General features: G+C 36.4%; 1 protein-coding gene across 2 annotated transcripts; it reads right to left on the bottom strand.

The window, feature by feature from the left end:
* EMB2771 (E3 ubiquitin ligase) lies at window positions 1-23,687 on the bottom strand. Of its 2 annotated transcripts, none has more exons than XM_088882596.1 (37): window positions 23,362-23,687; window positions 22,712-22,775; window positions 21,386-21,470; window positions 20,656-20,942; window positions 20,472-20,577; window positions 20,230-20,387; window positions 19,538-19,725; window positions 19,396-19,465; window positions 18,015-18,185; window positions 17,071-17,561; window positions 14,577-15,036; window positions 13,758-14,093; window positions 12,894-12,977; window positions 12,576-12,668; window positions 12,352-12,411; window positions 12,165-12,263; window positions 11,800-11,940; window positions 10,622-10,702; window positions 9,375-9,446; window positions 9,159-9,230; window positions 8,788-8,881; window positions 8,630-8,712; window positions 8,469-8,525; window positions 8,265-8,342; window positions 8,013-8,134; window positions 7,755-7,915; window positions 6,737-6,813; window positions 6,546-6,659; window positions 6,347-6,448; window positions 5,987-6,127; window positions 4,339-4,512; window positions 4,004-4,067; window positions 3,786-3,925; window positions 3,555-3,703; window positions 2,504-2,582; window positions 1,422-1,520; window positions 1-757 (listed from the first exon to the last, which is right to left on the bottom strand). In XM_088882596.1, exons 1-37 carry the CDS (start codon window positions 23,583-23,585, stop codon window positions 365-367), a joined length of 5,469 nt encoding a protein of 1,822 aa, XP_088738722.1. In that variant the 5' UTR covers window positions 23,586-23,687; the 3' UTR covers window positions 1-364. The 2 variants fall into 2 exon arrangements, with proteins under 2 accessions (XP_088738722.1, XP_088738723.1); XM_088882597.1 differs by having other exon boundaries at window positions 19,396-19,459.
* Between the last annotated feature and the right edge of the window lie 983 nt (window positions 23,688-24,670).

Below are 24,670 nucleotides of genomic sequence, written 5' to 3'. Positions count from 1 at the left end.
TTGACAAACAGTTATGAAGCGATTTAAACTTCCAAAAATGCACCATAATGTATCTATGCTTTTTTTCTAGTGGTCTTTATATTACACAAATGACCGACTACTCACCAGTGATACAACATGCCTGAATCTAGAATACATTTACAACCTTAAATATGAGATGAGGGGATCAGAATATCTTATATCTACAACAACAGAAGGTTGATGTTTATAATACACAGCACTGGGCCACCCCGATTATGCCAATTCCTTCTCTTATAAAAGTCCAATTTCGCTGCTTATTTGTATCCAGATTTCCTGTCTATGAGTATGCTGCTTGTGGCTGGGTTTTGCCATCATTGTTAGCAGACTACGATTGCAAAATCTTTCAATCTTCAACCTTGGAGGACACCAAGAAACTATTGATAACATCAATTGCAGTAATATCAGTTCTTGGGAAAACCAGCCGCAACAAGGGAATAGATGGTTGAATCTTGGTGCAATTAATCTTCTCCACAGCTCTTTTAATATCTAGCGGTGATGGCACGCTATGCCACTGGAGGTACCAGGAAAGAATTGTCTGGGATTTCTTTCCATTGGAACCATCAGTTGGCCATTTACCCAACATAGTATAAGCATGGAAATCGGCAGTCAAGTTCAAAGAGTTCAAAAGGTCTTCAACTCGCTTCTTGAGTGAACCCAGAAAAACTGATTGCACAATTTCCCCTCTTGAAGTAGTTAATCTTCCATTGGAGAGAGCTTCATTATATGCCAGAGCAATCTGTGCCAAAAGAAAATTTAGGAGCAAAGTGAAAAGCATGTCCCTGGTGGAAATCCGAGGCAACATTATGCAAACTCAATCCAGAAAATATTTCTCTATTCAGAGGCAAGAATTTCAGGAGACCCATCCCAGCAACTGAACAGTGAATGAGTAAATACCAGAACAGATCACTGAATCATGCTTTTTTTCAGTTTTCAGAAGTTGAAACACACAGCTTTCAACAGTTACAGCTACATATTTGTTACAATACATAGATGCCCTCTCCGTAGCTACATCTATTCTCATGCATGTATCTTTTTTGAGCCATGTTATGAATTACTAATTCATCTCTTCATGTAGCAGCAAACCTCATCTTGCGCTTACCTATTTGTATAAGCTTCCAAAAGAAAAGAAGAAAGAAAGTATCATCAGGCAAGGAACAGTGACAGTCCCCAGCCTGCCCAATGGCCAACCACAAAATGAGCTAGCCTCAAAGAAGTTCACAACAGTTATGAAAGAAGCAATTTATTTGAATTGAAAAAAATAAATTACTAAGAACCAGAAATTACCATGCTTTATCCATGTTATATAGCTCTCTGGAATATCACTAATTATAAACCCACATAGAAGGTCTAACAACTGAATATTTGTATAATTGGATGCATTATGACTCAGGTGCTTGTACCTTCAAACTAGAAACGGAGAGCGAATCACTGGCAAGGCAAGTGCCACTAATCAACGAATCCACCATGCATCCAATTGTGGTGTACAATGACAAATAGACCTGCATAATTTTAGAATATCTTCATTTAATGAGGCTTAAATGAGACTGACTCAAGAATAGAAAGCTTCTGTCGCAGGGACAACATTTGAATCTCAATGTAAGCCGCATAACTACTTCTTGGCATTGTTTCCCTTGCTAAGTCGTGAAACATATCCAATTTTAGGTGTACATTCAGGAATCAAATTGGTGGCACACAGTTCTGAGAGTACAGCTGAAGTGATCTTTACGTTTGTCAAACTTTTACCAAATTAAGGTCCATAAGACAATATACTGTTCTACCTTTGTGTTGCATTTAACTGGAAGAATTTCAGGGAAGCATTCCAAATCAATCCAATATCAGGATCCACCATAATGATTGAGAAAATAGCTAAAATTATCTATTAGAGGGCCAAATCCATTGAAATTGAAATTATCCAGTACAAACTTAATAGATTTTTTATTATGGACTTAAAATCCCAACTCCAGAATGCTTCGACTCAAATGCACCTTAAACTTTACTCTTTTAGAGATTACAAAATTACAGCATGTTAGTTCTCTATAAGATCCCATAAGGGAGTCTCCATCAGAGGGATAAGATGTTGCGCTTTGGCCAGAAGCTAAGGAGATCATCTGATTCAGTGTGTGAAACCAGACAGTAATACAATGCGAACCCACTAATATCAGCAAACAAGAAACTAGAATCCAGATCTACTGGACCAATACAAAGTTTACAAACATCAATAGAAATATAAGGCCTTACTCTCTATTTGAGGGTTTCCTTCTGATTCAGCAAGAACCAGAATTAATTAAACACAATTCCCAGTACCAGCAACAATAACATATTGGTGGAACGCTGATACTCTAACAAATATGATGATATTCTAACCACTAGAAGTTTCGCAAGATTGAGTGGCATGCTGTTCCCAACTTGACCCACCTTTGGCAAATAGAATACACAATCAGGCAAAATGGAGGTACAACTTTATGAAAATCTATGAGATTACCTGCAACATTGCTGGCCTGTCCTTGCTAACACACTCAAATAACACTTGAAGGCAGAATTCCTGAAAGTCGAGCTCGGATCTGGAGAAAGATTTTGCAAATAATAACAACCAAGTGGAAATCATTTCCTACCTAAAACTTCACCTATAGTTACTGGAAACCATCACCCTATGGGTCCATCCTGCCAAGGCTAAAAATAAATGGCCAAGAGAAGCAGCAGTACTTTATTTTCAAAGTTAAATAAGCATTCAAATTTGGATTCAGATGCTTGTAATGGTGTAATGGACATTGAACTAATAACAACCAATGATAAATTTTACAAAATTCAAAAGCATATGTAGGACAAAAGTACAAAGAAATATGTGTCCAGCATGTCCGTATGTTGGTTCTGATCAAAACATTTAATAGATAAGATGCATATATTACAAGTACCAAAAAGTATAAGTGACAAATACGGGAATGCTTTTAGAGAACAAAATGTTCTTTGCAAGAATCAGAGGACATAAATCGCAAAACTAGAACTTATAATTTTAAATTTTCTGGGTTTACTATAGTGATATTGGGTTTCATTATTTTATTTATCCTCAGTAGAAGTATTCTTCATAATTGCATTCTTGATGGAAACACCTATCAGAAACAAACTACAAACTGTGACATTTGTTACTTACGCTAGCAAATGCTATATTTATTGAATCAAATCAGATATAAAAGATGCTAAAACTTGCATAACTGTAGTCATGGATGCTATGGTGGCACATATGAAGTAAATTTTGCCACATCAAAAAGGAAGGTGTGTCCAACATGTATCAATAATAATAGGAATATTCAGAGACGTAAAACTTTTATTCAAGACTATATTAAGGCTGTGCCTTAAACCAGAAAATGTACATATGGAGGTAGTCTCTAATTTAAAGGTCAACAACTGCTGTATACTTTCATCTCACGATTTAGTAGAGTAGGTAATTTTATCATCATTAGTTGCTACGTTGAACAAGAGTTAACAATGATGACGCAACTAGCTAAAACAAGCACAACAAAAAGAAGCAAACTTGCCTGCTACTCCAGGATGAGTCACAAAAGAGCTGGGCAAAAGCAATTAAGCTTGGATCTGACGAGAAAGTACTAACCAACTGGTCTACTGTGACTGCACCTGTGCACTCAGAACTTGCAGGGCCAGAATTTGGTTGTGTCAAGCCACTCATCTGCACAATAAAAGGCATCCTTTCGACCCAATGATCACTACATTGAGAAAGGTAAAATGCAAACATTAAGCAGGATGCAAACCTTGTGCATTGCTCTTGAAAGCAAAGATTGACTTCCTATGGGATCATCCACATAAGAACAAGCCCCAACTTTTCTTTTGACATATAGAACACCTGAATTAAATGGGTGATGCTTGTCTCCGGAATTCCACCAAGGTTTTTCTGTACAAGTACTATGATCAGTGTAGTCAAAATGCAACCAAAAATGCTGATCAAATAAATGTGTGGCATCAGCCGTACCTTTAGGACAAAGCTCAATAACCTGAGGCCAGTATCGAGGACCACAGACACGAACAGCCTTCAACTGCAGCAAACAAGAAGTTTATAGTACAATCACATGCATCAAACAGCAAGGCAAGTCGGTGCAAATTCTCAAACTACTCATGAAAGCAATAGACACTATTTCAATTGTACAGAATTTTACGACCATGATAATAAACATTGATGCCATAAACTGATGAACAACCAACAGGTTAAGAGTTAACATACAAAACTGAGCGGGGCACAAGTTCACTTGGAAGATATTTAGGGAAGGGGAGGTATTTTACATGAATGGAAAGGAGACCAAGACTTACAATTGCACGTTCTGGGAGACTGCAAGGAGTGACCTCACAGAAACTCGTTTCAGCATAAAGTTCAGTTTCCTTAATGGTAACTTCAAGAGGGACATAAACGGGTAAACCAGTGTCCACATCAACTGTTTGAATCCATCGGGCTTCGGTCGCAAGAACATACAAATGCCTGAACGCCTGTTAGCAGAGACCGTGCATACCGGAGAAGAGAACTTATTACACTGATTTTATCAGAATAACTAGTTGTCACAACAAACATCAGATACTGAAAATTGGAAAATATCAAAACGCATAAAGCAGGCGAAGTGCATCAAGCAGTACATAGATGGTCCTGCTGCATGCAGTAAAGTTGATTGAACAACAGCAAAAGACCTTACTCCAAGTGGATATGTGAAGTGCGCCACGATATCCTAAAAGCATCTAGATTTCAGACAGTAGGCCCCCGGAGAAAGTGAAGAGACTCTGGAAAGAGATGCAAGAGTCTTGGGCTCCTTGATGAGTGAAGTACTAGTAATGGCAGAGGGTGCTGGTCCCGTCCTGGCCTAGGTTCGACCCACATTTTAAGCCTATAAGCAGGTCAAAGGTAGCAATGGGTTTTTGCATTTTGGACCCTTCTGGTGGGTAGTGGGTACTCAACTTGCCTCGTAATTTCTCAATACACACACACACAAATAAATAAATGTTATGTGCATAATTACATTATATATTTAATTTTAACAAAAGAAATGTTCATATATGTATACTTATGCGAGTATTTATGCCATATGTTAATGTGAGATTATATTTAATGTTACATGTGTAATCATATTTAAATAATAGATATGATATGTTGTAGATTAGACTAAGAAAAAAGACCATTAATAGCTTACAACTTTGAGTGTACATAAAGGTCAAATTGTGTTTGAAAATAATAACTTTTTAAAAAGAAAAACAGGCATGCTCAAGCGTCAAAATAATTGATTAATTGGTAATAACATTATTTCTCATATTTTGAAGGTTATGATGATATTTTAAAAGAAAATAAAACATTAGTAATAATTTTATAATTATATAATCCCATTGGCCAGGTTCAAGGCAAGGTCCTGAATTGTGGATGAATGAAAGCAGGGCCATATTGAATTCAGCACCAGTTTGACAGCACGGTCTTGGGTTTGCAAAACCTTCCACAACCAACCCTAACGTCATCCCTACCCATGTAAGGGTCTAGTAAGCATACACAATGTCCCCAAAAATAAGGATAAACCAAGCCTACTTTTCTGCTAAGAATAATGTGAGATCAATATAAATAAACACCCAATTCAAATTCCAAGAGCAAGAATTTCCTAGCATCACAGCTCTCTATGTTGGCAACCTTGTGAAGAACTAGAAAAAGTATTCAACATATGGTTTAAGACGTAAGAGGAACAGATATCTATTTGTGTTCCCCTTCCTACACATTTTTCTGCAATCAAAAGGATTCGGCTGTGAGTGATACACCCCAGTACTACGCAACCTTTTCCAGTAAAAAGGGAGGCCTTAAGAACTCAAATCATGTATTTGCGTTAAACAAATTTAAGGATATTCCAGACAAGAAACACTCATAACCTATAAAATATCCATGCAATACAAAAATAAGTAAAGTGTATCACTTGTGCATATATTATGGCTTCACCTGGAGGTGGCATCGATTGTCATTTGGTCCAGTAGGCAAACGTGGGTAAAGAGTTATCAGCAAAGCAGCAACAGAACCGTTGCTAGTTGAAAAAGTCCACATTCCACCCCCAAGGAACAAGAAACCAATTGCTAAGCTCACCTACAAAGGATGGTGAAAATATTTTCAACTGAAACACTTGGAAACAACATGCTTTCACATTTTGAAACAGACCAAAATTTAAGAATGAGAATAAAAGTGAATACAAACAAGGCTTAAGCCCCTTTATATAACCATCAGATATATCTACTTTCACATGTATTGCAGTATATTACATATGCAGCATAAATTGGAGTAAAGATGGATGTTTAGTAGACTTACCGCCATCTGAGTACCAAAATAAGCATGTCCATCAGCAGAGTTGCGATTGCGAAGAAATTTCAGAAATCTGAATGTTTGTAGATGACCAGATCCAGCCATTACCTGTTTCATAGGATTGCTCTCACATATTGCCTTGTTAGTGAATCACACACAAAAAAGGGAAGGGGAAAAAAAGGTGAAATTCTTATGATATACTGACCACACATAGGGAAAGAACAATTAGATGAAGGCATGTCTCCAATGTCCCACGGTCAACATAGACAGATAATCCTTTAGGCAAACCAATTCCATTGGAAACACAAATAGGCTTTATCTGCAGGTACAGTAGTGAGCTTCTTACACATACGGTTGATCAATATGAGATGCAGTAACATCATTTTTGGTACAAACCTCATTTAGGAAGTAGACAGCGTATTTGTAAAGCAACTCTTGTGCATTTCCATCTCTTGTACCAGCAAATCGCAACCCTGCAAACATGCCGTGATTAATACTTTTTGCCAAATCACTGAATTACCAGAAGCCGAGAAGTTATTACTCGTTTTCTGCCATAAAGAAATATAACATATATCAAGTCATAAGAGTTCTGATGAGAAGTTATTTAAGACCTGTAACTGGTGGTAAATTGACATCCAGGCAGTTTAAACATGAAATCAAAGAGGCTCAAGAGAAAGAAGCAATGAAGGATGGGATGGATAAATTTACTGAAATATGTCAAATTCCACGTGAAACCATTTGTTAGTCGTGGAAGTTCAAGCCACAAAGATAAATGGAGACAAGAACCACAATTTGGACTTAGAGAGAACATTGAGGTTGACAACCTCTCTTTTTCTTTCTTTTTCACCTTTAGTTATACTGAAAGCTTCAGAAAGGTGTTCCCACAAAGAAAGTAAGCATGAGTTGACTCCCATAATGTGCAGAAAGGATGTTTAGGGCAATAGTCCTTTTTCAATTAATTCCTTAAACCACAAAAAGTTCATATCCTTAGAAAAGATCAGACACAATCAGGAAGGAGACTGAGAATAAACGGAAGAACCGCAAAGAACCTTCCTTGAGGAAATTGTATGCAGAAAACCGCTATACAGATTTTTAGGCCTCTGTTCTAGCCTGCTCTTGTATCAGAAGATTCCATATTTTGACCTGGCTAAAGTTTAGAATGACAAAGGATAAAGTGCCATCCAATTTCGAACAGCCAAAGAACAAGTGAAGTCCATGTCTGTCCATTTTGTGAAGAAAGTAATAATTCCAAATGTGAAAAGTTCAAAGCTAACAACTCTGTATATATGATATTGGACATGCTCCTACAAGTGACCGATAAGGTTAGAATGACGTCATATCAAAAATTTAGGGGAAAAAATATACAAATAAATATCATATTATTTCTTCGATATTCAACAATGGAGAGACATACCAAGAGAAATGCATGCCCCAACCACTATATTGACATATGCCTGAACAAATGCTTCAGCGTCCATCTCATATTGATCATCCATGTCACTTCCAAGGCCCTTTACCCCGTTTTTGACAACTTCAGGAATCTGCGCCTCAATCCAGTCTTCTGATGGATGAATTCTGTGCAATATTAAGATGGCATTAACCACAATTTCAGAGATTTCAGAGAGTCATTTATAAACATCTCATCTCTTAGCATGCCAACTGAACACCATACCTGCTCCACATTATCAAATTCCGAGCAATGACACGGAGCAATATAAAATCAGGCCTTACGTACTGCAACTCGAACTTAGTTTGCGGAATTGACAGCCTAGACACTATCAACTGTGATTCTGTCTGTTCAAGTCACAGCAGTTAAACCAAAATATCTCTTGGACAAGATCAGGAAATAAGAGGAAGCTAAAAAAACCAGTTATAACTTGTCATGAGGAAAAAATTACTAAAGAGACTTCATGCTACATTTTACCTTCAAGTACATCAAAGCAAGAGCAATTATAGCTCCTGGTGCAGTAACATCAATATTGAATAGATTCCCATCGATAATCTAGTAGGAGAAAAGTGGTGATACTTGAGAAAATGAGAAATTTGAAACCATATAATATATTGATTTCGAAGTGTATCGGTACTCCGACAAAGCAATATAATATATCAGATAATGTATCAAACAAACCTGTCCAGCATTTCGATTGTGCTCATCAGCTGATGATGAAAAGAGAGGGACTCGATCCTGTAAACCAAGAGTATTACAATCAGCAACACAATTTCAAAAACTCTGTGAAAATAAACAATCATAGTTGTACCAATATCTGGTTCAGATATGGCAGTACATACATTATGAAGTTCTTTGCCACCAATGTATTGGAACAACCGACCCACCAAGGTATCTGTAGAGCCAATAGCCTCTTCACCACAACCTTCATTAACAAAGGGGGTGGGTGTGGGTTAGCTAAAACATAGAATTAACTAACTGACAAATTTAAAAACCAAACCTAATGCAACAAGTCCTAGTGAAAATCCAGCTGAAACTGCGTAGCCCTCCCTTTCAAGAACATTATCTCCTCCACTTCTGCGACCTATTTCACCCTGGAAAAGAAGTTAAACATATTACAAAAACCAATATCGGCATCTTAGACTGCCATTATTTCATAACATGTGATAAAAGAATATGCAAGAGAATACAAAGTAAAAAATTTAAAAAAAAAAGAAAAGACAAAAAGAATAGTGACTTGCCTCTGCCATTCTTAAAAGTAGGTTTCAGTAAGAGTATTGCTCAAACATAACACGTCAAACAATAAAATTAAACTAATAACAATAATAATCAACTTGGATCCCCTAGAATCAGATTAACTGACAAAATTACCAGAAGAATTTGCATTGTTTGTGGGTGTGCCGATCCCTCGTAGAGAAGCCCAACAGAAATAAGAGCTGCTGACTGGAAATTTACAAATTTAGAGTTAAAGCTCTTTCTATAGAAAAATCAGAACCACCTAAGATAGGCACAAAGCAACAGGTCAAAAATGGAACATCAAAGGATTCTAGATGCAATTCAAATCACCCATAATCCTTGGCAATTTACCTGTATAAGGGTTGGCAGTTCCAGTTCTGGAAATGAAGATGGATGGCGGGCAGGCAAGTGCACATATAGAGACTGGTGAAAATTGAAATAATTACGTCAATACTCAATTGTTGGCAACAAGAGTTCACCAGATAGCATATAAACATTAAGTATAAAGTATTAAATTTCTCAACCAGTTACACCAATACTAGGGAACAAATATGAAGCACTGCATAGAACCAAAAACTAGATACTTGCCAATTGCCGTTAATAGAGTAAAAATAATAAGCTGAGTTTTGTCTTTAATCTCTAATGGGTATAAGATTTCTGTAAATTTTCTAATTGGCACTGTATTTTGCCTGTATGTTAAATTGGTATACACTAGATAAAATCCACCTAATTGGCTAATTCTACACCCAACTTTCTTATAATCACCAAAGGTACCTTTTAAGCACTACTGTTCCATTCAGTATTGGATTTTGTTTGCACTAATTCGCTCATAATTAACATAGGTCTATCATATATAAGACACAAAAGGACCATAATGGAACAGTGAAATTGAAATTAAAATATTTGGAGGCAGAATAACTTTGATCTTGCGGCAAGATTATTTTTTCCTTAAGGTCATACTGAACTCTCATGAGAATTTAAAAGTGAAGATTCTGCAGCCATACATTTTCGTTGTTTTTAACTTTTTGGACTTCAACTTTATCCAAAAGGCCTAACAAACACAAAGGGTAAACTGTAGCAAAAGCAAAGCAAATGTTTCTCTTATCAACTCTACTCTTTCTCTTCAACCTCAATTTTTAAAATTCAAATTCAAATGTAACCTCATGAAACATAATTTCAAAGATCACTGTTTTCAGGTATATTTAATTTTAATTTTTCAATTAAAAATATATTTTTGTGTTACTTCTATCGCTACTTGTTGTCAATTTTATATCATGTCAACTTAAGTTATGATAATTTTAGTCAAAAGGATATATCATATACATATGCAAGACCAAGTTAGAATTTAAAGGGTTATAATTGTCATTAAAATCCATCACATACCAATTTGGCAATTATGACAAAAGCAACATATATTAATAGCACAACTCAATGACCAAAATGATTTGTATCCAACTTGTGAAATTTCAGGTCAAATATTACCTGCTTGAAATTCATGATCTAGTTCAAAAGAAATTTTTCTAGTAGTATATACATATTAACTCAGCGAAATAAAGTTGAAAACATTTTCAAAAATAAAACAAGTGTCGGTTTTTTACCTTTGAAATTGATGGTTGCATGGTTCCCCTATATGAAGCTGCAAGGCCAATCATTAGTCCCACAGTAGTACTTTCATGTTCCTACAAAGGAAAAATTAAAACAGAGAGAATAGGGAAGCATAAAAATATTGGAAGTGTAAGAAAGACGAAATGCATAAAAACAAAATAGAGCAGCAAATCAAAGTACTTGCGTGGGTTGTTGGTCAGGTTTAATGCCTGTGAAATTGCAGAATGCAAGGATGAAATTAGTTATGACATTGTTTCCATTAGGCATCAACATTTTACTTGATATGTTTGCAAAAGCCCATTCATGCCATTGCCTTGGTAAACCATACTTGCAGAGTGAACACATGCCAAAAAGAACTTCGGTTAAGATTATTGGATGCAAATAACTGGTTGATAATAGGGTCAGCATAACCACCAGCAAAGCAAGCAGTTTTATTTCTTTTCAGTTACCAGCAAACTCTGGAAAAGAAAACCAATGAATCGCATGCCATTGTTGGAGAAGAACTCCTGAATACACAAATCTCCAGTATTCTTTAAATTTGACAACTCTTTGTCTTAGTGTATATAGATACAATAGCAACCTAATGTTTGAAAATTCCCTAATAGAATTTCAACGAAATCTCGTCTTGTGGTACCATACAAGACCAACTTTCAATATGCTCTGATTTTTACCACTCTTTGTTTGAGTAGATATAGGTATAACATGAAACTAAAGTTCAGAAGTTCTCCAAGATATCATTTCAAGGAAAAATTTCCCAACTATGTATCCAATTAGCATTGCAAATTTATGCCCCTCCAGCTGGCATTCAAAGGTTTCGTCATAAAACATATTCCAACCACTGGTAAAAATGGCAAGAATCATGCATATAGTAAATCCAAAAAATTAAGTGCATGTCAATTATGTTGCCCTAAACCCAATGATAAAAGACTGCAAAAAAGAGTCCAGCGGTTACATCTACAAGCTGATGAGAAAAAATAAAAACTAAATCTAAAATTACAAAGAAAAATGAAAATATGCACACCAGGTGGGTGCGATTAAAATATATATATATGTATATTACGTAAAAGCAATTAGTCTCGTGAATGAAGACGACTCCATAGAAAAGCAAAAGGAAAAAGCAGAAAATCAACAATCATGATATAATAGGGTGTCCAAACATAGATATAGTAACCTGTGAATAATACTGGAATATATCTGTAATAGTTAGGACCCGGAGATGTCCATGCAAACCCAAAGCAAGAAGAAGGCCAGCATGAGTAACATTAGGCTCATCTGGTTTGTTATAGAGTATCCATGTTCTAGACATTTTTCCCTGCATATAGAAGTAAACAATGCAGAAGAATTTAGCGAATACCAGCAAGTCTTGAAGCAAAGTCAAGTTTAGAAAATAAGACACGCTTATAGGCTGAAATTCACAATCCAAATGTAGAGCTAAAGTCCATCACCATGCAGAAATAACGAAAATCATAAAACTCAGTATTGATATTGGAAACCAATGATCAGTAAAGAAAACGAAGGAATATATAGAAAATAGACCTGGAGAGGAGACAGCCTCAAGCCAGCAGCAACAGCATTGTGAAACTCTGGCCAAGACTTAAGCTCTTGAATATTTCTAATGTTTGGATCCAAATTAACCTGCGCCATTTTTCGATTTCTTGTATAATTATCAAATGTACCAACAAGATGAACATTCATATTAACCTACTATTTCAACCAGGCATACCGTTGCATTTTGTTGAGCAGGCAACCTCCCAGCTAAAACAAGCTTTGGAACAGTAAGTGCCTGAATAAAAATTATTCAAATGATAGTACTATGCCTCAATGTATCCATTTGGGTAGTAAAACAAAAGTATGGAATAAATAAGGGAAAATTCCAGTTTGGAGGCTTGTGACAAAAGATGACGGGTTAAGAGAAGTACAAAAATACCAAAACATCGTAACAAGCACCTCTGTCAAAAGAGTACATATTGTACCCAGTGTAAATGCCCCACGACCAAAAGGAAGAGCAGTAGTTCTTTGAGCAAGATGCCAGAGCTGAGTCTGCAGAAGTCATATCAGAATAAACCACCACATATGTCTTTAGAAAAATTAACCTAACCTTTGAGGGATAGGAAACCAGAATTTATATCTATTGCAATATCTTTCAAGTGGAATATTGTCATGAGTAGTAAATTATAAATAACAAATGTGCTTAAATCAAAAACTGGCGAGTAAATTATAAATAACAAATGTACCAGATACTGAAGTTACTGAAGCACCAGATACCTGTTGGAAGTCCTGATCAGATGCTGTAGGGTTAACAGGTGTTTGAATAGCTACAGGTCTTGCAGAGCACAAAAGTCGTCTGACCTATGAAAATCACAATTGAACTGTCATCTGCAATATCTACAAGAGCTACATACAAAAAAGTTAAATTGAAGTTGCATCATCAAGACAACACAACACAAAACAATCTAAATGTCTGTCAGAGCAATCTCCAAAACAGTAGAAAGTATATCCTCCCAACACGTATCTATGTTGATGAAGAAAGTGCCAGACTAAAACAAACTGCAAAGCTACATGATAGAAACCATGTCACTTGCATTGAGAACAGAGTGAAACAAATATCCATAAATAACTTGAACCACATCAAAGAACTGAAGAATGGGAATTCAAATATCCATAAATAACTCGAAACATATATGTATGTGCATGTGCAGACTGCAGCAAAATCATCTAACTCCCGCGCGCATGCATCACATGCCTTGAAGCTCGAGTCGTGCATAATCCAGAAAACAAATTGATCAAGGACACAACATAAAAAAGAAGGTAAGCAAGCAAATGTACATGAGCTAATTGAAAAGCAAAGTTCCACATGAACAATTATCATTGAAGTGCAGTATCATTAACTTCCTTCTTCAACTCTAACAAAGAACGTATAAGCATTAAGCATGTAAAAGAACTGAAAAGGATCTGAAGGTTAATGTATTTAAAGAAGAAATCAGAGCAAATACAGCATGCAAGGAAATCTATAACAGTTAAAAGGATCAAGAAATACAAAACCATGGTTGGTTACTCAAGGGAATCTTAATCCAAAAAGAAAGTTCCAGCTGGTCCAGAGTTAACATAAGTTGCTAGCTTGGAACTCACCTCATTGAGCCGCAGATCACGACCATAGCGTAACTGTGTGCTAGAGTTAAAAATATGCTCCATTCCATCTGCCACAGATCCCTCAAAAGTATCTATGTCCTCTAGCTTGGTACTGTCCATTTCAAGTGTATCCGCAACCGAGGAAGGTATGGTAACTGGATGCAGGGGTAACATGTAAGGCGTAGACACTGAAATCAAATTTGTCTTCTTGATGTCAAGTTCAACAGATTTTGTGGGATTTCTCAGATGTAGCAATGCTAAATCTTCACGACCAAGCAACACATATGCAGCAGCAGGCCAATTGGTCGGAGGAGACTCGCGGCACTTGTCTATAGCCTAAGCAACACATTACAAACATCTAATGATTCACAATTTTGTATGTCACAGGACAACTAAAATAACTGATAATATAACCAAGTCCCACAACAAGATTCACAATCATACTGGAGGACAGATAAAAGAACATATGATGAACATCTGATGCATGTTACTCATTATTCAGAGTTCTTTAGAAAACCATGATAGTCACTCTTAAACATATAGAGTATTATAATGCATATATACTCCCTAAAGGCTAAGCTTTTAGATGATGTGGTCATAGTATTCTAGTCAGGCCAAGATGAAGAAGCCAGCTTCATCTCAATGCCACCCAATTATAAAAGGAATTTCATGTGTTTGACCTTAAAATAAATGAGGTGGGTATCCAATAGGAAAAATCATACTGACCACCATTGACACTAAAGCCCAAACATAAGGTAACTTTAAAATAAAGATGATTTCAACAACAATAAGCATCATTATTGTGAGGTGTCAACTTACATGCCTCAGTGGAAGAGAGACACCAGCTGGCAGCAAGTCCAAATGCTGCAAGCCAAATTTTTCACCAACCATTCCCAAAACTGTAAGCTCCTCCCGAGTACGATATAGTCCGGGCACAATATTACAGGTAACACCAGATGACAGTTTATTTCCTGATTGATCTGCACCAGATAAGAGACTATAAAAAGAAACTATCTTCCGCGCCCAGTTCACAATAGAAGTTCCATCTTTACAGATCAGTGGTGGAAGGTCACAGGTACTGGCAAAACCATATCCATGCTGCAAGCAGTTTTCAAGCCATCTCAACAAACTTGGGGGAGTTCTTGGTATAAACAAGTTTTGAGACATCCCAAGTTCTTTCACAAGTCCAGGAAAATCACGTTTGTAGTGATCCAAGTAGCTCACTTCATGCAAGAAATCAGCAATATCACATAAAAGAACTACCAGAAGACCCAAGTCCCTATAGTAATAGAGAAACTTTAAGTCCACAATTTGTAGAACTCAGACTGCAAGTTGTGCATGAATGCAGAAGCTCAACCGAAACAAGAAATTGAGAATGCTAGTTAATCTCCAACAGAGAGTATTATAGGACAATAGTTAAAGTGGGCGGGCATAATGAAGCCCCAAAAAGATAAGAAACAGAGATTACCAAAGGAGCAAAGGATACCAGTTCTGAAAAGCCTACAAATACATAAAACAGAAGCAGATTCGATGCACATTAAGCTCCAGGAATAGAGATATGCATATAAGTTGTATCCTATTTCCTTTTTTCGTCTTTGCATGTCTATGACATTCGCAAGTACTCATACTCATTGCAGGGATTAATATTAACGTGAAACATTACTTCAATATTGTCCCTCAAATTCTATTTGCAAATAGTACGGGGAAGCTTGTCAATCTTTCATCTAAAATCTCATTCATAAAATTTTATCTGAAATTACTGACAGGCCATCACTATGAGCTTTAATTCCTCTCTTCCCTGTTGTCAGCATCATCCAAAAGCCAGTACAGCAAACCAGACTTGCTTTAGTTGACAGACATAAACAAGAAACAACTTTTGTTGACTACCACAACTATATCGTATCGATAACCAACACAACCGAACTTTGAAGACCCAAGCTGAGAAAGAGAAGACTAGTCAGCTCTGCTATTCTCCAGTCAAAAATTTAGTGTGTTATCATCTCAAATTTTTGTGTCTTCACACATCAAATCCAAGCTTACAAAAAGAGTCTAATAGTACTGGCATTGCCGAATGGTAAATTTGACAACGACGTACTAGTATCTTTACATCCATTCTAGAGTTTGCATGTATGGTCCTAGTATTAAAAGGGAAAAGACATTATCTAGCCCCTTTATCCGGCAATAGAACCACCTCCACTCAATCTGTTACATCATTGACCAAATATTGGCTTCCCCCCTCCTCTGAGGCCCCTATATTGACTTAACAACCTTCCTCAAGCCAAACATTATGAGAAAGGAAGATTCATCAATTGCATGGGCAAATGTGGTTAGGGAAAAAGGAAAAAACAGCTTGAGCCTGAAAGTACCAGAAAGCTAGAACTGTTTTGATTGCTACTCTGAGTCTGGAGAGATTTTTAAGAGAGGATTTTTCATGTGTTGCCATGTTTCATGAAAAAGAACACCAAAAGAACATTTCTCTTGGATCTAAATCATGAGACTCCGTATAGAAAGGTCAACATTTAAAAATAAGAAGATGTGAATCCAGATTCCTGGTACATAGACAGATCCTTCTGTGAAACTGAAAAGCTGTTGGAACTAGTTAAATGTGATTTCCTAATGACAACATTCTCTGGCAAGCAACCAGTAAAATCTGATGGTAGAGTGATTCCCTAGTAATTGGTGGTACACCTATTCCTCGGAAACATCAGGACTCACACTAATAATGGAGTTTACAGTAAAATCTTTCTATAATGATCTCAGTTGTGATAGTCACTGATCCAAATAACCAATCATCTTGAAATTGATCATAGAAGATCTAAAGCCCCCAAGAAACAAAAAACTTCTGTTTGCATTCTGACTTCATGTGCTCTTTCTGGACCACCTGGGCAGAAACTGTATGCAAATTTGTTGTTTAACCTTCAGAAGGTCCAATCTAATGAAAGATTCAAACATGAACCTATTTCTGCTTTTTCTGTAGCAAGTGTAGATTCCCCGAATCAGTAAACGAAACGCTATGAAAACCCAGCTGGGTCATGTTCTCGATATGAATAGTACTTTAGTCCTTATATACATGCTGCGGCCCAAGAGTCACTCGCTTGAGCTGTTTGGTCAAGATGAGATTATTCATTCTGATGAAGTCCAAGGCTAAATCCAAAATACAGGGAACTTTCAGTAGCATCTATGGCACGGTAGGACAGTTTATATGCATTAAAGAGGTTATGCACTATTAACCAACTGAATGACAGTGAAAGAAGAATTATCATAGTGACATAGACAGGGAATATAATAAAGATAAAAAGTACAGAAGTCGCACCTTCTACGGAGATTGTCAAGTTTAAGGGTTTCATACACTGCATGCAAGGAGTCCAGTGTTTCAGTCAGGAAATTCACGTAGAAGGTTTCCTCCGTATTCGGGGTGTCAGCTATGATAGTACCAGATGAATCAAATCCCTGAAAGTCGGATGATAATCCAGGAAAAGCACCAGCAACAAAATTGCTTCTGAGATACTGCTGGTTGTATTTGCTCTGGATCAGGTACTCCCAAGATGAATGAGAAACTGTATCTGACAATAATGGGGAGGTAGTACTAGGCTTCCGACACATTTTTGTTATCACATTACAGAAGGACTCCCATTCTGTATCAGCACTAGAATTTGCATTAGCTAAATAAGTTGACTCATCATCACCCCATAGAAGGCCAAGGAAGTGACTGTACAAACTAGAGCTAAGCCCTTCTGACATTGCTGTGATACATTCATTAGTTAGAGATGATGAAGGACTCCGTCGCAATGTACATCTGTAATTCTAAAGCAGAAAAAAGGAAAGAGTTAGCATGCATATTAACATGATTACTATAAAAAGGAAAAAGAATGCTGAAAAAAAATTAACAGTATATAAAAGATTATGGTGATTAATAAGAAACTTCTTCAGATTGTGCATTTTAAATCTGTTTTCTCTTCTCTGTTATTTATGTTCAGATGTCCAGATAGAATCACTTGTTGTTTCCAACTGAGAAAAAGAGAGCATAATGTTGATCCAAGGAATAGAGCCAAGTAATTGAACATTCTTCATCTCACTTTGACTGAAATTCTCCAAAACCAACCAAGTACCCAAATTCTCTTCATAATTTCTCATTACAACAAGAAGCTCCAGGTAAAATGTACTAATTAGAGGTGTAAAGTTTCTATCTCTCTCTAGTAATTTATGTGATTTTTCATTGATCATTTTGCAGAAGACTGTACTCATTTGTAGACATACCTGTCCATTGTTCAGAACTATGTTCACACGTCCTTCTACAGCATCAGCTAAATCTACAATTTTCAGATCATGTATGCTGTTGTTGGTCCCCGAAACTTTGATTCCACTCAAAAACTGTTCCTTACCCAAAGGGAAAGGCAAAATGTATTTGCACAAGCATAGGTTCCCTGACTGCAGTTATAAAGGCCAACACCGTGAAAGCACAGACATAGAACCTCGACTGAAAACTATGGTATAAAAAGGTAAGTGATAGATTACACAAAACGCAATCTCGTTAAGTTACATTTACATCAACCTGCAGAATGCATTTGTTACTATCAGATGCATCAACCGTAATGAAATGAAGTCACAGACTAATCAAACATTCTTGAACCTAGCGTAGTACATTAATTTTTTATCATCCTAACCAAATTGTCCATCTTAATTTTAGAAGTTATAGATTCGCATAATCATTTCAAGAAGCTGGTTTACATGCAGCTATGTAAATAAAACAATTTCCCATTTATGCAAGGACCACTGCTGACTCCAATCATTTCTAATTTCAGCTGTCCCAATTGCAGAAAAGACTGAGGAAGAGTTCTAATTATAAGCTAGCCAAATTTGCGCACACGATTGGCAGTTATCATTCTTGATAGGAACAAGAAATAAATAATATCTTTCCCTCGGGCATATAATGTAACTTAATACATCCCTTTTCTTCTTACTTGAGCACCTCCCAGTCTGTTTCAACAGAAAATCAACATGAAACCCTCTTTTACATGGGTCATGACCACCATAATTGATCTCAGTATTCAGTAAAGAACAATACAATTCAGTAAGAGAATGTGCGAGAGAGATCTCCAACAAAACAATAATACAAGCAAAGAGCCTGGCGGAATATCACATATTACTTAACATAGTCTTCTAAAGATGAAGGAGTTAACAGGAGAAGGGGGGAAAAAGAGAGAGCGAAGAAGAAAAAAACAACAGAAAAAAACAACAACAACAAAAGATTCACTTCCACCATTTACCTCCAGGCTACACATGAAAGAGAAACCAACAAAAACTATTGACAAAAACAATTCTTCTTATACCAAGAAGGAAACAAACTGTTTGGAGCACAGAACTCTGGCTGCCGAGGGAATAACATTTATACTGGCATGATCCACAAAAGAGAAATATGGAAACATAACAAACATAGAGTTTCGATTCCAGAGGATATGGAAAATAGCTGCGGTCATGATCCAACAGAAATAGAAAGTACAGGCATGAAAGAGCAACTTCTTAACAGCTGGCATCTCCCAGATAGTAAAAATTGAGAGCGCATACACAAAATAAATCATCTAGTACAGATGGAGATAGTTTATTGGGAACGAATAAGCTGAGAGTTCCAGCAACTTACATGGAGAAGAAGTGTGTTTTCTGGAGTCAAAGCAATGACATCCCTAAGGGGAAGTTGTCCCACTCTGGCTCTGCATTACTCTCTAGTCACTGCACAAATTAGGAGGGAAAAAATATTAACATTAGAAAAGAAGTAAACATACTTGGGCCGAGTAACGGTAACAGCAGCGGCAGCAATTGCTGATATGCTCCAGCTCATGTCAGGCTTGATATCATAAACTATCTCGTTATTTATCTCCAGGCTCTGAATTCGTAAGGACAACAACTTCTTTTGTTCTTGGAGAAGAAAACAAATTATTGGTCTAACATCACCATCGGTGGCAAGAAAAACCTGATGAAAAATTAACACCAAAAAAGTCAAAAGATGTGAAGGAAACAAGGAAAATTAAAATCAGGTGCTTGACTCCTAAATAAAGGTAATACAGTCTATAACTTAATATGTGCTCCAACCGGGTAAACATTGTTCCTGAGAATATTATGGAAACCGCAGTTCAACTGTGCCTTGAAGGTCATATCCGACCATAAAAGCCCCATACAGTAACCCATCCAAGAAATAATCCAGCCAACCAAACACAAAATTAAACTGTTCGACGCTAAGGGGTCTGCGGACAACCCGTCATTATCAATCGCCCACAATCACACCCCTTAAACCAAACAAGACATGCAGATATCATAACTACAAAAGCTTCCAAAGCATCAATTGCAAATTTCAAGATTTTCTTCTTCAACAATACATCTAACAAAAATGAACTGAAACTTTAGATGTATAAATAACAAGTCTTGCTGATAGGGAGTTCATCCAGAAGGCACCAAAGAAGATAATAAGTTTCGCCACCTTACTGGCAGCAGTCTGTGAACCCTTCCACTGCCATATCCTTCGGAAAGAATGCTTTGTTGACATGGCCGGAGTAATTAAATCAGATGATTTAGACTTCACTGCTTCAAGATTGGAGTTATTGACTTCTACCACCCAAAGGGAGTGCTGCATCTTTCCTACAAAGAATTTTATGCATCTCCTCTTAGTAAATACAACCAAGAGGAAACAGTACTAAACTTTAGAAAATTGATTGTGTATACCTTTGTTATATGATGCCATCAGAGGAACCAAATCACTAGTCCAAATTGTTCTTTCATCAAATTCCCGCATCAGATTCAACTTCCCTCTTTCCTCAATATAAGTTATCTAAGAAACCATATATAATTATAACATGTTCTGTAAAATACAAAATTCTCCAAAATTACCAAAAGAAATTATTAGTACCTGAGGATCCTCCAAGGGATCCTTCAATATCAGATGGGAAGGCATTGATGTCCCATCATTCCTTGTGGTAAAATCAAATATATGAGTCGGAGTATAATTATTTTGAGGACTATATCCAATATCCCTTTTTGGACGGAAGACATCACGAGCACTCAAAAGTGGATTTGAAGATGATAACGAAATATTTGTTAGTAAGCTCCCTTCAGGTGCCCGCTGGAGAAGTAAACCAAATGGAAGAGGCCATATTGATGCAATGGCATGCGGAAGCGGGACAGAAACCATTTCACCTGTAGAGGAACAGCCACAAAATTCATTGTCAAAAGATACTGCAGCAAGCTACAAATGCAGTCTGAAGACTAGCAGTTGAATATGGAAATAAAAGAGATAAGGACTGATACCAAACAACTGACCCCTTTACTTGCAAAAATTTCACTTTGGGCCATCAGGTTCCAATATATTCACAATTTAGGCCAATTTGCATGAACTCATGCAATCATTACAAATCAGAAATACGACCACATTGTGACTAAATTGTAACAGAAAGACTAAATATTTAAAAGTGGAACAAAGAGGAAGATTACATTTCCAGAGAGCTTAAGGACAACTACAGTTATTGACCCTAGGTAGAAAATATTTGGTCATTGTCAATATTCTCGTGCCTGGGTAACTCTACACAGACAAGAACTCAAGAAGCATCGTAGAAAAAGGAAAAGACAAATGATTAGTTTACCTGCTATTCCATAGATAGTTAACCTATCAACTTGAAGAACACAAAGCAAGGCTTCAGACATATCACCCATCCTGCACCAGCATACCTGCAACATTTTAACATGAGCCTGATTTCCAACTTTGAAAAATGGAGCAATAACACCAACTAAGCTCATACCTGAGACAAACAGGAACGAAGTTAGCTTTCTTATCAGCAATTTCTCTCATTTTTTGTGAGATAAAATGGGTTTTCAGAACCAAGGATGATGGTTCTCCAATTAACCAGTAGAACATAAGTGTTAACTTAACAGTTCTTATTAGAATTTTCCAAATGATGAAAAGGTTTTATCAAATGTTAACTTTCACTTCTCTTGCATTTTCTCAAATATTGGATCAAGTTAGCATCACAGAATACGGTTCATGTAGCAAAGGGTAATAAACAGAGGTCGTACCGCTAAGACATAGAATAACAGATATCCTAACAATTGCTTGATTTTATTAAACAAGACTTATGGTTGGCGTTTGTGAACATAGGAAAACAACTAATCATGTTTTTTAGAAAAATAATGTTACAGGAATCATGCATCTACATTCTGCAGGAAAACAAAAGAAAAAAACATAATTCTCGAGTGCATGAAAATGAGCAGTAACTTCTAAGTAAAAGGCTAAGCATGTCAAGTCAAGTGAAATCACACAGGCAACCTGGAGCAATGTACATAGAAAAAAAAATGCATCCAGATAGAATGAATAAAACGAAGCTGAGGATGGTACAGTTACCAAAGAAAAATTTGGTAAACGAACAATGTCGCGAGGAAAAAAAATGCATTCAGATAGAATAAAAAGAAGCTGGGGAATGGTATATTCTACCAAAGCAGAATTTGGTAACTGAACAATGTCACGAGGATCTCTAGCATGAATGGAGGGGTCACGGGATGTGCTGTGAATTCCTCAGCTGAATGAAATTCTTTCTCGAATTTCTTGGTTGAGTTCGATGCCCTAGGGATAAGGTCTATCCCAGCTCTCTAGGGGTCCGTTGGAGAAAGGAATATACAAACAAAAGCAGGCAAGTAAAGCTTGATGAGGTGCACCTAAGATGAACTCATTTGTACGCATTCACTGAATCAAACTCAAAAGAAACACAATGAACCAAATTCAGCTTATGGTTGTTCCCCAGTCTTAGAAGAATATCGTTTGAGCTAATCAACTTGAAGTCTGTTACCAAGGACATTCAACAACACAGTAGTGAACAACAGAAAACATAACAACATGCTGAAAACAAAGTGGAGAATTAAACTAGTTTCCAACTTCATGAAAAAGCACTATTTTAACATTTGAAAACCACAATCACCTTGATGACCTTCGAGGGTAGACTAAACCTCTTGTAAACTCTAAGGCCTGTACTCCATATGATTCTGTCACAATTTCAAATTGGCTAGAGTTAGTATTTCCATTAAGTACATCTAAAATCAAAAGATCAATGAGAAAAAATGAATTTCCATTTTTCAGTTCACCATGCAATAAAAACACTTCAGGATAGAAAACTTTCTGCGGTGCATACTTTTTGCAAACAAAATGATTCTTATCTATAATCAAAATATAGAGAGTTCAAAATTTGCTCATTAAGTAGCAGTCTCTTCAAGTGGAGATGTTTTCATGCACTTTGCCACAGGAGCGAAGATTAATGTTTCCTTCTTATGAGCATCATTATGTTTCATTTGACAGGAGAGGGATATACTTTCTTTCACAACTTACTGCTTTACCCGACAAGATGATTCCGTTACATTGTTTTCATAAATTAAACCAGAGAGATCAAAACGATTCACACATTCCCGAACTGCCAATTTCCTCCAATAAACAATTCGGCGCGACTTCAATCAGGCAACAGTTTAAACTGCATCAACTCCACCCTCATAATTTCACGAAACTCTTAATCAACAAATACCAAAAATTCAAGAACTCAAGAACTATAATCAACCATCTAAAAAATGCGGGCTTCACCTATTTCCTCTGATAAAAAGCTCATGATCACTCCTCTCACTAGATAAGGGCGAAGCATCATCAAGCTCGTCCGCCTCATCCCGCTGTTTGGCGACCTGGGGATCGAAGAGGAAGTAATGGTAATCGTCGGAGGAAGAATTACCGCCATCAGCAGCTTCTGCGGTTAAACCGAAGGGCTTGAACTCGGAAAGAACGGTGAGCTCTCTAACGCCGCCGCTGGGCATTTCCGGAGTGCAATCGGTGAGTGAGGAGCAGGTGAGCAAATCTCCCGCGCTTTTTCTCTTTTTTGGGTTTTTGTTGGGTTTGGGTATCCAAACTGGGTTGAGTTACAAGTATAGAACCCTAACGGGTATTTGGGTCCGGGTGGATATCCGACTGTTTTCAATCAAGGGTAATGTACAAATTTGAGACTGATTTAATAAAGTGATATCGAATATCCTCGAATCAATAATAATTCAAAATCATTAATATGTTATGTATATAATTTATGATTAGATTTTAAATCTATGTTATCATATTTGGATCGAATTGATCAATTTAATGTTGAATCCGATAAAAAACTAATCATGAATTTAACTTGGATCATACATATAAATCAATTTCAATCAACCCAATTTGAACCGATTAAATCTACGGACATATATTTTCTTTTTAAGCTGAAAATCGGCAAAAATATGAAGAGAAAATGAGAATAAGATTTGCCCTTAAATTAATTGCAATTTTCTCAGCTATCTCAATTTTCAAACCCTCGACCAAACGCAAATCAAGAACTTCCCAATGAAGATGATTGAGAGTTTTATTTTTCGCATCTTTTTACTTAATTAATTGATATATAATATATTGCTATATTATGTATATACATACATATATAATATTGATTTATTTAATTCAATTGTACAATGACCCAATAAACAATAACTTGATCAGTTCAATATTTGATCTAATTCTGAAAACATTGTTTTAAGACTGCAATATATAATTATGTATAGAACTATGATGATCAAGTTATATCAAGTAACACAATTCAATAAAATAAACGGTGCATAATTAGGTTGGATAAATAGATTCGTCTCCCATACCAAAATAGTGATGGCTTCAACATACTTGACCTTCGAATGAAAAAAACATTAATCAAAGTCATTCAAACTGCATTTGAAGCGATATATTTGAGTTTGGATTTAAGGATAATATTTGAAAAAAGGATTTAAAATCAATTAATATTTTATACAATATAGAAAGAATTTAGAGCTAAATAATTTAAAATTATTTAATATTAAAACGAGGACAAATTACAATAAGCATCATTGGG

The sequence above is a fragment of the Sesamum indicum genome, linkage group LG7 (assembly GCF_026168435.1).
Source record: "Sesamum indicum cultivar Baizhima isolate 11 linkage group LG7, ASM2616843v1, whole genome shotgun sequence".
In the NCBI taxonomy this organism is placed as follows: Eukaryota; Viridiplantae; Streptophyta; class Magnoliopsida; order Lamiales; family Pedaliaceae; genus Sesamum; species Sesamum indicum.
This window is presented reverse-complemented; position numbering and strand designations above follow the sequence as displayed.